Genomic DNA, 12809 nt, shown 5'->3' with positions numbered 1-12809 from the left:
ACTTCATTTGACATGAAAACTTCCTCACTAAACTTCTTAGTAGTAAAGATGACTAGCTGGTGCAGTGGGTTAGGAAAAGCTAGGTCTTAAGGGACAAAGGGCTCAACTGTTAGATCACGTGATATATCGAGTCTTCCTGAGCACTTATGCTGTTTAAACAGAACGGGGCTGGCTGCCTCAGCCATTTGGAGCACTGGCTGCTCTTCATAGACTGGGGGTTGTTTCCCTGCACCCTCATGGCAGCTCACAATTGTCTGTAACTCCAGTCTCAGGGTCCAGTGCTTCTTCTGGTCTGTGTGGGCAGTAGGCATGGATGTGACACACACATGGCAAGCATTCATATGCATAAAACAAATATAAATAAATCCTTAAAGAAGAAGATGTACTGTCTGCAGGTATTAGCACATTTCCTTTTCCCCAGCAATGTCTTGCATAGATTTTGGGGAAAGGGTGGCCACAATGAGTTTTTCATTAGATTCCACACCTCACATATTTGACTCGGGACGTGCTGTTGAAAGCAACACATTCCTTTACTCAAGAGGCCCTGTCTGTAACCCACAAACACAAAAGTTACACGTTAGAGTTCCTCAGTGGTTGTTTCCTCAGATTTTCAGGTTATATGAATCCTTGGGAGATATTTTTGTTGTTGTTGACTTGAGATAGGATCTCATGCATTGTAGGCTGACCCTAAATACTCTGTATAGTGAAGGATGACCTGGAATTTCTGATCCTTTGACTCTATACCCCAAAGTATTGGGATTGCATGTGTATGTCACCATACTTACTTTGACCCATAACTATTAATATCAAAATTTCTTGATAAATTTCAAGTATCTTGCCTGCTAGTAGACTGAAAGTAGTCCCCTGTCAACTCTGAGGCTGATAGTATAGAAAAAGTATATCAGGTTTGGAGACCAATTTCAGATACTTAACGCTGAATAACATTAGAATTACGTATTCTTTTATTTTAGTCTATCTTTAAATATGCTATCTGCATTTTAAAACCATTTATCTAGACCTTCTTACTCTAAGGGAGAGGACCCAATTCATGTTCAAAAGCTCAAATGTCCATATTTTCTTAATTATCTAGCCTCTGAGAGCTGACTATTGTGTGTTTGTGGATGTGCATCTGCGTGTGCATGTGCATCTGTGTGTGCGTGTGTATCTGCGTGTGCATGCATGTGAAGGCCAGAGCTGACACTGTTTTTCACTGTTTGTACTTTGAGGCAGGGTCTGTTACTTGAACCTGGAGCTCATTGATTTTGCTAGACTAGCTGACTGAAAAGCTCCAGGGATATTGCTATCTCTGCCTCCCCAGCTCTGGCTCTATGGGCATATGCTACGGTGCCTGACCTTTTACATGGGTGCTGGGGATCTGAACTCAGGTCTTTGTGCTTGTCTAACAGGCACTTTGCCAGTCTGGTTGTCATCCCAGCCCCAGATGCGCTGTCTGCCTCCACACATTCTGGTTATGCAAATGAAGAAGAGTTGCAGTTTTGTGTTCTGGGTGCTTGTCAAATATTCAGTTCCTGAGGATGTGTGACGGCATTTGCTTTCTCTTTTCTCTGCTGTTTGCCCTTTATCCTTGAAGGTGCTAAGGCTGAAGCTTGTAACTCTCCTGTTTTTTTCTGATTCTAGTGGGGCACTTCATGAACATCAAGACTTGAGATCTAGTGGGTTTTCTTGACAAACATTTGTACCATATCTGATAGGTAGCATCCCGGAGTTCTTGTTAAGGGGGAACTTAAAAGTTCTCTAGAGATTACACTCTGCTGAGTGTACCCTGGGGCCAGTGTTTTCTTTTTTAAAATGCATTGTCTTCTTTTTCCCCTCTTCTCCCTCCCCTGCAGGTAATGAAAGCATGGGGTGCTCACGTCACGGCAGTTTGCTCGAAAGATGCCAGTGAGCTTGTGAGGAAGCTCGGAGCAGACGACGTCATTGATTACACGCAGGGAAGTGTGGAAGAGCAATTGAAATCTCTAAAACTGTAAGTAGGAGAGCAGTGTTCTTGAGGGGACGGAAGCACAGTACAGCTGAGTGTGCAGGTCTGAGGGATTGGTAGCTTCTGGTCATGTTGTAGTCTTCGAGAAGACTCTAAAAGCATTCCTGTCCTTTGGATTCATTCCACATAGTATGTACTTTGGAAGTTACTTTTTATCCACGGCCTGATGGATGGATGGATGGATGGATGGATGGATGGACCAGCTTTTGTTGCTGGCTTATAAGAAGTCTGAAGGCAGTATTAGGAAGTGCAGTCCTTCTGTGGCATCATTACAGGAAGAACAGAGAGGAGGACAGAAACCACATGATTACTACTAAACACAGTCTCAGTGTTTCGGCCCAGTGAGGACCTAAGGAAGAAATGCTGGCAGGGAGCAGTGAGGTGCCTGCCGAATGCCAGAAATCCAGCCTGTGGTTTGGCCTAAGGTAGCAGGTAGGACGGGCCTGGGAAATCTCTCAAGCCCTGCTGCTCTTGACTGTGGTCTGTCTGATAGACTGAAGCTGAAGGTGCAGCTCACAAGTATTTGGCTGCAGCGTCAGAGCTTCTTCTTTCTTTTTAAAGAAGTCCATTTTCAGCCAATTATTTTTGGCCATTCTGACTAGAAGTATAATTTTAAAGGTTGAAAGCAAAAGAAGGTGCTCCCCTCTGCAGTGCTCCCAGAGCAGCCAGCTAACACTTTATGCATTCTGCCCTTTAGAAGCTTTCGTGGTTGCCAGGCGCTGTTCTAGACACTGGTGAACAGACATACCTCCTCTTCATAGAGCATACGCTGCATTTGCAGGATTTTAGTGACTAGTGCTTGCCTTAGTCAGGGTTACTATTGCTGTGGAGAAACACCACTACCACAGCAACCTGGGGAGAAAAGGACTTACTTGGCTTTACTACATCACTGTTCTTCATTAAAGTTAAGTCAGGACAGGAACTCGCGTAGGGCAGGAACCTGGAGGCAGAGGCTATGGAGGAGTGTGCTTATGAGTAGTTTCTAATTAAGAAAATGTAGGGATTTTTTCAGTTGAGTGTCCCTCTTCTCTGATGATTCTAGCTCCTGTAAAGTCGACATAAGACTAGCCAACATAATACACAAACATACCACTGGCAAGTTGCAGCCGTTCCTTTCTCGTTTGTCCCCAAGATCACATTAATAAAGATATCGGTTTACAAACTATTGAAACGTCTCAGCCTTACAAATTTAAACACTTTGAAAGTTGTCTCTTTAGAAATATCTAGTCTCTTAAAATCTAAAGTTTGTAAAATTCCAACCCACCTCCTCTCTCTCTCTCTCTCTCTCTCTCTCTCTCTCTCTCTCTCTCTCTCTCTCTCTGTGTGTGTGTGTGTGTGTGTGTGTGTGTCTCAAGTTTAAAGTCATCTGGGGTCCTTAAAGGGGCTTGGGTCACTGCTTTGGCTCCACCCTCTGCAGCACACATGCTTGTCTCTTCTACGCTGGGCAGGCTCCACCCCACTGCTGCTGCTGTTCTTGGTGCTCATGCCATGGTACTGGCATCTCCAAACTGATGGGGGCTCTGCTGCAGCTGGGTTGCACATTCACCAATAGCCTTTCCTGGGCTCTCTTCATGGTGCCAAGCCTCAGCTTCTCTTCATGACCTCTTCAATCCTGGGCCTTCATCTGCTACTGAGGCTGCATCTTCACTGATGGCCTTTGATGGCCTCTCACAATGCCAAGCCTCAGCTGCTTTTCATGATCCCTTCATGCCTTCAAAGCCAGTACCACCTGGGTGACTCTTACACATTACAAAGTTTGGCTGCCAGCGTGAGGTATGACAGTGGCCACTTCAAACACGGCTTCTGTGTGCTGACTCTAAGGAAATATTTCCTATAATATTTCACTTCAGTGATGGTGGTCTCTTCTTAGTCACTGCTAATAACTTAGCTCCATTGACCAACATCAATTGTCCCAGTGAAGCAAAGGTTTTACTTCAGAGGTTCTGGTTTCTAGTTAATCATAGCCTATATTCTTCAGCTTCAGCTAACCAGAACCTCAGATTCTCAGTTCAAAATAGCAGATAGCCTTGACAGAGTCTTTAAGGGATTCTCAGACTTCCCTCTAGAACTTCACAAGCCAGGCCCCATAGTCTGCATTGCTGTCAACATTCTTTTCTCCCAGGCTTCCAAAGAACAGTTCACCAAGCTTTGAACATCCAGTGACTTCTCTTACCCAAAGTTCTTCCACAAGCCCTGCCCAGAACAGCATGGTAAGATCTCTCACAGCAATCCTTAATGGTCCTGGTACCAGTTTGTCCTAGTTAGACTTTCTATTGCTGTGATGGATCATTATGATCAAAGTAACTTGAGGAGGAAAGGGTTTATTTGGGTTATGTTTCCATATCACTGTTCATCATTGAAGAAAGTCAGGATAGTGCAGAAGTTAGGTCTGGTTCTACCTCCCAGCCCAGTGTTCTCAGAAAAAGACTCAGACTCAAAATATATGTAGAAATACCTTGGCCGTATAGCTAGGTTCTTGTCTGACTAGAGCATAACTAAAGATAACCCATTTACTCTAACCTACAATCTGCCACATGGCTGCTTACCTGTGCTCAGGTACTATGCATCCATCTAGGTACATCTTCCCACGTGAATCTTCCACACCTCCCTTCCCCAGTGAGCTGGGCCCTTCCCCATCAATCACTAATTTAAAAAGTGCCTTATAGGCTCGCCTACAGCCGGTCTTATGGAGGCATTTTCTCAGTGGAGTTGCTCTCCTCTCTGATGACACTAGCGTTGTCTATCTAGCACAGTGCTCTATGGAACACTGAAGGGGGTGGGGGGGGAGGGAGAACAACTGACTAGGGAGGGAGTGGTCACAGTGGGCAGTGAAAGTATCCGCATTAAGCAAGCACTACTTGGCCAGAGGCTTTAGTTAAGCTGGTCTTGTTCTTGGCTTATGTCTCCACCTGGTGCTATATAGTATTTGATTAAGTGTGTGTGCGCGCGTGTGTGCGTGTGTGTGTGTGTGTGTGTGTGTGTGTGTGCATGCATGTTCATTCATGTGCCTAAGTGGAGGACAAGAGGGTATGATACATTCCCCTCTGTCACTCTCCACCTGTTCCTTTGAGGCAGGATCTCTCCCTGAAGGAACCTGGGATTCATGTTTTCTTGGCTAGGCTGTAAGCCAGTGAGCACTGGTGATCTTCCTGCTTTCCAGCTCCTTTGGAGCTGGAGTTTAGCATGAACCAGATGCTATCTTGTTAAACAGTGCTGGAATCCAAACTCCGTCCGTCCTCAGGATGGTGTAGCAAATACTCTTAAGCACCAGATCATCTCTCAAGCTCCTTCTTTAATTATTGAAGGAATCTAGAAGAACGGTTGTTCTTTTTTGAATCAAAAGTACATGTGAAGCTCCTGTGTCAAGAACATATCTAATGTGATTGAGAATTCAGAGCTAAGTATCTGAGTGTCAGGATGTGTGCTTCTGTAGGGTAAACCATGAACCGTGGCCTCCAAGGATTGGCTTCTGGATAGTGGTAGTTGATCTCCTATTTTCTGCTGTTGGTAAGAGCAGCATGACCCAAAGGCCATGGCCAACCCATTCCCCTCTGTTGACCTTTAATTGTATCTGTGTTTGTGATTCATCTCCAAAGGAGAGCCCGACAGCCAGAATGCTGAAGGACACTTCATCTGGCCTCTCAGATCAGTGTGACAGTCAGTCCCCTCAGCTTCTCTGGCAAGAGCTTTCCTGGTTGTACTTTTCCAGTAGAGGCTTTTCTGGCTTATAAATGCAGGCCTTTACCCTTCCTTCCTCCTCTATCCTTCCTTCCCCTCCCTCTCCTTACCTCTCTCTTCATCTTCCTTCAGTAGTGTCTTACTTTTCTGTTGCTGTGAAGAGACATAATGACCAAGGCAACTTATAAAAAGAAAGCATTTAATTACATCAACAACTATGTGTGTATGAGAGGGGGGGGAGGGGGAGAGGGAGAGGGAGGGGGAGAGGAGGGGAGGGGGAGGGAGGAGGGGGGAGGGGGAGAGGGGGAGGAGAGGAGAAGAGAGGGGGAGGGGAGAGAGGAAGAGGGGGAGAGGGAAAGGGATCACTAACTGGGAATGGTGTGGGCTTGAAACCTCAAAGCTCACCCCCAATGGTATATCTCCATCAAGGCCACACCTCCTAATTGGTCCCAAAAATTCTACCAACTGGGAACAAATCATTGAAATATATGAGCCTGTTGGGGCCATTGTCATTCAAACCAGCACAGACAGTTTAGTTGACATTAATCCTTATAATTATGACCTCTGTCTAGAGGTTGAACTCTGACTCTGTAGTAAACTTGTGACTTCTCCAAGTAGCAACTTTATTGATATTTGAATCTTAGAAATTTTACAGCAAGAGTTTGAACTCTCTTTCCAATCCAATTATACTGTGGTCCAGAAAGCAGAGGTGGGGCCTTATGGATGTTTTGTTAGCTCAAGGTCATGCCATTCATCATTCCTGGCATAACTGAGCCTACAGCTTGTCTCCAGACTGCTTTTCAGTTTGTGCATTCCACAACAGTAGCTTTAAGTTTGCCACAGCTTAAATAGCGTCATACAGTGCATTAGGAACACAGTAGAAACTCTCGTAGTGAGAGCCGTGCTCCTCTGGTAAGGTCACTCCTGCCTCGCGCAGCCTTTAATTTCTGTGTCTGTAGTTTAATCCCATGAAAGACTTAGTACCCTTGAATCTGGCTGAGCTGGTTTAGAAGCTTTGATGTTTGACTTCCTCCAGATGAATTTGGAAGGGGAAAAACTTTACCCAAGAGGAATTCTCAGTTGATTTGCTTAATTTATACACATTTTCTAAATAGAACTTTGGTTTTGAAAGTCCTTAAAAGCTTCCCTGGCTTTCTATCCCCTTTGAGCATGGTTTAATGATTATAACAGTATAGGTTAGATTGAGAGATTTGAATCTGTCAGTTCTATGAAATCTGTTATATCAGTTTGGGGTTGGGGCATGTCAGAGTAACACTGAAGGCTGAGAGGAGGGTGTTGGGTTTTCTTTTTTCTTTCTTTTTCTTTTGTGCATTATCTTGATGCTATACATAAAACATACAAAAAAAAAAAAAAAAAAAAAAAAAAAAAAAACATTCCAGAAGATAAAGAGGACACATTTCTGATGAGTCATTTTTACGGGCAAACACTTTGAGTATACTTCTTTTAAGTAATCATGTACACTGAGAAATACACTGCTGCTATTGGAAGCAGGCTCTGTGGTCATCACAGTGATGGCAGGGTCCCTCAGCCCAGATGGCCTCAGCTCTGCAGGGACTGGGTGAGACCCAAATCACCCGGCTCAGACCCACTTGCTTAAGGTATAAATGAACGGAGCAGATGTGCCCTCTCCCCTCCATCCAAGGCAACTGCCCCTCCATGGGAAGATGCAGTGCGCATGGTTTGTGAGCTGTCACTGAATACACCCCGTAGCCAGCTGCAAACGGAGCAGAGACCGGCCGGCAGAGTGTTTTTATTTGATCCTTTCCCTCCAGGTTTGACTTTATCCTTGATAATGTTGGTGGATCTACTGAAACATGGGCGCTCAATTTTCTCAAGAAGTGGTCAGGAGCCACCTATGTGACTCTGGTGACGCCTTTCCTCCTGAACATGGACCGACTGGGCATTGCTGATGGCATGTTGCAGACAGGAGTCACTGTGGGTACAAAGGCATTGAAGGTAGGAGGGCACATCTTGATTGGTGGGAGTGAGCAGGTGCCTATTGGTTTGCTACTTGGCCTCTTTCTCTTCTCTTGGAGCTAGCCTACCACAGGGGCTGCCAGCATGGTCTCTAGACTCAAAAAGTGGGGTTCAGATTCTGACCTCTGTGTGACCCTGAGCATGTTACCTACTGTTTCTAAGCCTGGTGTCTTTGCCCATAAGGTGAGCTTGCTAATCTCTGTACTTTACTGTGCTGCTGTAAGATTAAATAAGACAGTCCGCTGAAGAGCGTGGCACAAGGCCCTGGACATAAAGGCTTCTACTCATGCAGTTTGTGGTGAACTGTTACTACTTCCCTTGATTCCATGGGATACACCTTCTGATTCCTTCCTGCCTGTACCTAAAGCTTTGCTTTCTCAGCAGCCTGAGAGCATGCACAGCCTTGCCAAGGCAGTGTCTGGCTGCTGCGCTCATGGCAACAGTAGGATATATGTCTGGTTCCTAGGTGGAGGCCCTCGAAACTTTAGAGGTCTGTGGGGTACTCAGCCTGAAGGACATTGTTGTTTTACTTCAGCAGCTGTGAAGGTTGATGGTCTCCTGCCTTTGCTGGCATTATCTCATCCTGTCCCAACATTGCTTATCTCTGGTGAATCACTGTTGACGTGATGGGAGTTTGGGGGACTTTAGATCAGTCAGGCTGACTGTATTGACAGGTCACTGTGTCTAAGACTGTACGAAGCTCTAATGGCCAAACTGAATGCCCCTAGGGAGTGGTAGGCCTTGGAAATTAGTGCACATTGCCTGTTACAGGACGGAGAGTAGGGCTTAAGTGTCCCTCTCTACTGGATGCCATCGCCTCTTGTCACCACAGAGGAGACAGGCTGATAAAATTTCAAATGGTAAATTAGGGTAATTCTAGGGTATTAAATTAGAAGTGAAGTGGTATACATGATAAAAGAAAATGAAGATAAATAAAGATAATTTTTTTTGAGACAGGGTTTCTGTGTATTCCTTGCTGTCTTGGAACTCACTCTATAGACCAGGCTGGCCTTGAACTCCTAGAGGGTCTGTCTTGAAGATGTGTGCCACCACCACCCAGAGTGTTACTTTCTTAATTAGACTAGATAGTTCAGATTCAAGGCCATCAAAGTAAAAGCTTGTTCATAGGTGGACTTAGCCAGCTTCACTGTGTGGCTGGTTTTAGCTTTCTTCCCTTTCCTTCTATTGTTTTCTTTCCATTCTTCTGCATGTTTTTTAATGAGTTGCTAGAGACTGAACTTGGCCTCACCCATATTGAGCAAGAAGTGCCACTGAGTCACACCCTGCCCATTGAGATGGCTTTTTTGTTTTGTTTTCTTTTTAGATGGTGTTTCATTATGGAGACCAGGCTTACCTGAAACTTGTGATCCTCCTGCCTCCGCCTCCTAAGTGCTTGGCTGGCAGATGTGAGCCTCTGTGCTCAGCCTTTTACTGCTACTTTCAAGCAGCTATTCCTTTTATCTTATGTGTGTACGTATTCCCTGCATGTATGTATGTATACTGTGTGTGTATACCTATTGCCGTTAGAGACGAGAGGAAAATGCTAGATCCTTTGGAACTGGAGTTGAGGGCAATTATAAGCTACCATGTAGGTGTTGGGAGCCGAACCCAGATCCACTGCAAGAACAGCAAGTGCTGAGCTATCTCTAGCTCCCTTTAAGTTGTACTAAAAATTAACCTGGGCACCATTTAGATTTAGAAATTAAGACTCTGGTTTCCTAATTCCAAGGACTCACCTTGTTAGAGGAAGTAAAGAGTAACAAGATGACTCGTTAACCTGACACATGCACAGTGCAGAGGTGAACAGAGTGGTCGCTGAATTATTTTGCTCATTCAGACCCTGTCCAGAAGCGATTTAAGGAAAACCGTAGGTAGTTGTTGGCAGAGAAGGAATCTTAACTGTTCTTTGTTTCAAAACTTGAATTTCCAGACTTTAAAAGGCAGGCTTAGCCTGTATGTAAGACTTCATAGTTATATGGAAAGACCTTATCAGTTAACCTCCAAAGTTGTCCTCTGAGAGGCAGTGACTCCGGTCTCTTCGCTCACTGGAAAGCTGATCGGTCTCAGAATCCTAAAAGCACACGCCTCTAATTCTGACCTGCTCTGCTTTACCTTCTCAGAGTGGCCTGAGAAGACCCATGCAGACATCTTCTAGCAGAACGTGAGACTGTGCTGTTGCAAATCAAGTGCTTGGCTTTGTAGAGAAACGTGTTGTGAGGGACTTCAGACGTGGCAGTTGTGACCATTTTAGTTCCATTTTATCACCTTGAACGGTTACCAGAATGTTTTCACTGTGGTCCCTGAAGCCATGGCAGACTTTAGGAGAATCAGCTGAACAGGTCTCTGGTGGTTGTCATTTACTGGGTAAGCCCTGTGCTGGGGACAGCTTAGCATATCAGTGACTAGCCGTAGACACTGAGACAGAACCTTTTACTGTTAGCTTTTTCATGACCTATGCATTCGGTTTTATGACTCCATGTGTGGACATGACCCACAGTGTAGGAAGCCCTGCTCTAGAACAGCTGTGATCAGATAGACTCCCTGCCCTCCTTGGTAGTATGGCAGAGCCTGAGCTGAGGGACTTGGCAGTTGTTTGTAGGAACAGGTAGGGCAGCGGTGTGGTACCGAGTGTTTTTGTCCCCCTCTGAGGAGTCAGGTCATGCAGAGATGGCTGAGCTCTTGGCTTACCCCATTTTGATAACGTTTCCCTCAGCTCCTGTATAAAGGCAGCACTGTTTAAATGCACTTGGGCTGCACGATGAGGCCCTGTCTCAACAGTGAAAAGAGTAACAAGTGGGCACACAGATACAGTTGATTCCTCTCTGTGTAGGAGTTCTGTCCATCTTTATCTTGAGAGGTTTTGCTCCACAAAGGTTAGATGGCTTGGCACTTACAAGAACTACCATGGGTAGACCCAGCCATGATATAAAAACAATTTTATACTCTTTCTTTGAAGTTTCTTTATTCCTTTCAGAGTTAGGAACAGAAAACAACTTTTATTGACTCTTGTTCCTAAAGCAGTTTTAAATGTAATAAGTTTCTTTTTGGCTTCCTGAAAACTTCAGTGGGGAAGGCCTGGGGCTCTGGGCCCTAGTTCCTTGTAGGTGAGCAGTTCCGTGCATGGGACTATTTGGACTATCATTGAAGGAAAGCTTCCCTGTGTAGGTCATACAGGACGACACCTGAGTTTACACAGACACGTCCTGCTCATTTGCTTACTCTGTATATGCTATGGAGGGTCTGCTCTCCTTCAGTCTCCAGGCCAAGGTCCTGGGCACACAATCACATGTCAGTGTGAAATGGGAAATGGGTTCATCTGTCTTGGCCACGCAGGGAATGTCTTTTGTTAGTGGCAGTTGGCCAGGTCTCCTTTTTTATACACTTACTGTAATTGTTTTCTTCCTTTTAGCATCTCTGGCAAGGAGTTCATTACAGATGGGCCTTCTTCATGGCCAGCGGTCCATATCTCGATGAAATTGCAGAACTGGTGGATGCGGGAAAGGTAGGTCCACCTAGAACCCCTTTTCCTGGTAACTGTGTTGTTGGCACTCCTCCTGTAGACTGTGCCCCAGGCCTCATCCCTGGTAACACCGCAGGAGGAGGGAGGGAGCTGTGTGTTGTTCCTGTTGCTGTGGGGTTCGTGGAGAGACTGCTCAGTGTGCATAGTAACTCACCCTGTTTAGTCTCCCCTGGTTTATCCTGGGGACGAGCCAGGGAGGAGTACCATAGGATGCTCTTAAGTTCCTAAAGGTGTGCAGTTAGCAGGTAGCAGAGCCGGTCTAGCAGGGTGGCTAGTATTTTGGTGATGATCTTTGAAATGGCACCCTCTGCACAAAGAGGAGAAGGTGCCTGCAGGTTCTTAACTCCTGGAGCTGTCTCAGTGGTGGTGAGGCTGCCCTGGAGGGGGCCATTTGCAGGGAAGAGGGAGAGCAGTGTTGGATCTAAATCCCCATACCTGGGTGAGAAGTAGCTCTCCAGCTTCCAACAAGGCTAGTGTGTTCTAAACATGGGCACAGCTCAGAGGAGTGCAGGCACCAGCAAGGACGGGCCTGAGCAGGGACAACCACTGCTCCTCTTGCTGCTGCTGCCTGGCCTAAAGGGGCTTCATGGAAAACGAATGTTGCAATATTGTCCTATTGACTTACAGAAGCTTTTCAGTTTCAGAGATCTCGTTTATCGATTGTTGACTTAGAATCTAAGCTATCAGTGTTCTGTTCGGGAAATTTCCCCTGTGCTGGTGCGTTTGAGGTTCTTCCCCACTTTCTCTTCTATTAGACTCTGTGTATCTGGTTTTATTTTGAGCTCCTTGACCCACTTGGACTTGAGCTTTGTACAAGGAGATAAGAATGGATCAATATTCATTCTTCTACATGCTGACCTCCAGTTGAACCAGCACCATTTGTTGAAAATGCTGTCTTTTTTCCACTGGATGATTTTAGCTCCTTTGTCAAAGATCAAGTGTGTGGGTTCATTTCTGGATCTTCAATTCTATTGCATTGATCTTCCTGCCTGTCTCTGTACCAGTTCCATGCAGTTTTTATCACTATTGCTCTGTAGTTCAGTTTGAGGTCAGGGATGGTGATTCCCCTAGACGTTCTTTTATTGTTGAGAATTGTTTTGGTTATCCTGGGTTTTTTGTTTTTCCATATGAAGTTGAGGATTGCTCTTTCCATGTCTGTAAAGAATTGTAATGGAATTTTGATGGGGATTACATTGAATCTGTAGATTGCTTTTGGTAAGGTGGCCATTTGTACTTTGTTAATCCTACCAATGCATGAGCATGGGAAATCTTTCCATCTTCTGAGGTCTTATTTTATTTTTCTTCAGGTACTTGAAATTCTCATACAGATCTTTTACTTGCTTGGTTAGAGTTACACTAAGATATTTTTATATTATTTGTGATTATTGTGAAGGGTGTTGTTTCTCTAATTTTTTTTCTCAGCCCATTTATCATTGTATAAAGGAAAGTTTACTGATTTGTTTGAGCTAATTTTATATCTAGCCACTTTGCTGAAGTTGTTTATCAGCTGTAGGAGTTCTCTGGGGGTCTAGGGGAGGGCAGCCTCTCAGAGGCGAAGGGGAGGGGGGTGGAGGATGAGGGGAAGAACTCTTCGAGGGGGGACTGGGAGGA

General features: G+C 45.1%; 1 protein-coding gene across 2 annotated transcripts in view; it reads left to right on the top strand.

Moving 5' to 3' along the window:
* The window catches only part of Rtn4ip1 (reticulon 4 interacting protein 1), a 48560-nt gene that overhangs the window by 24642 nt on the left and 11109 nt on the right, over window positions 1–12809 (top strand). For both annotated transcript variants that reach the window (XM_034524236.2, XM_076917065.1), the window contains exons 7-9: window positions 1851–1987; window positions 7474–7657; window positions 11088–11180. In XM_034524236.2, the coding sequence (XP_034380127.1) occupies window positions 1851–1987; window positions 7474–7657; window positions 11088–11180 (414 nt within the window). The remainder of the gene's footprint in view (window positions 1–1850; window positions 1988–7473; window positions 7658–11087; window positions 11181–12809) is intronic.

The sequence above is a fragment of the Arvicanthis niloticus genome, chromosome 20 (assembly GCF_011762505.2).
Source record: "Arvicanthis niloticus isolate mArvNil1 chromosome 20, mArvNil1.pat.X, whole genome shotgun sequence".
NCBI classification, from domain to species: Eukaryota; Metazoa; Chordata; class Mammalia; order Rodentia; family Muridae; genus Arvicanthis; species Arvicanthis niloticus.
Note: the sequence above shows the minus strand (reverse complement) of the source record. Positions and strands in the feature narration are given on the sequence as shown.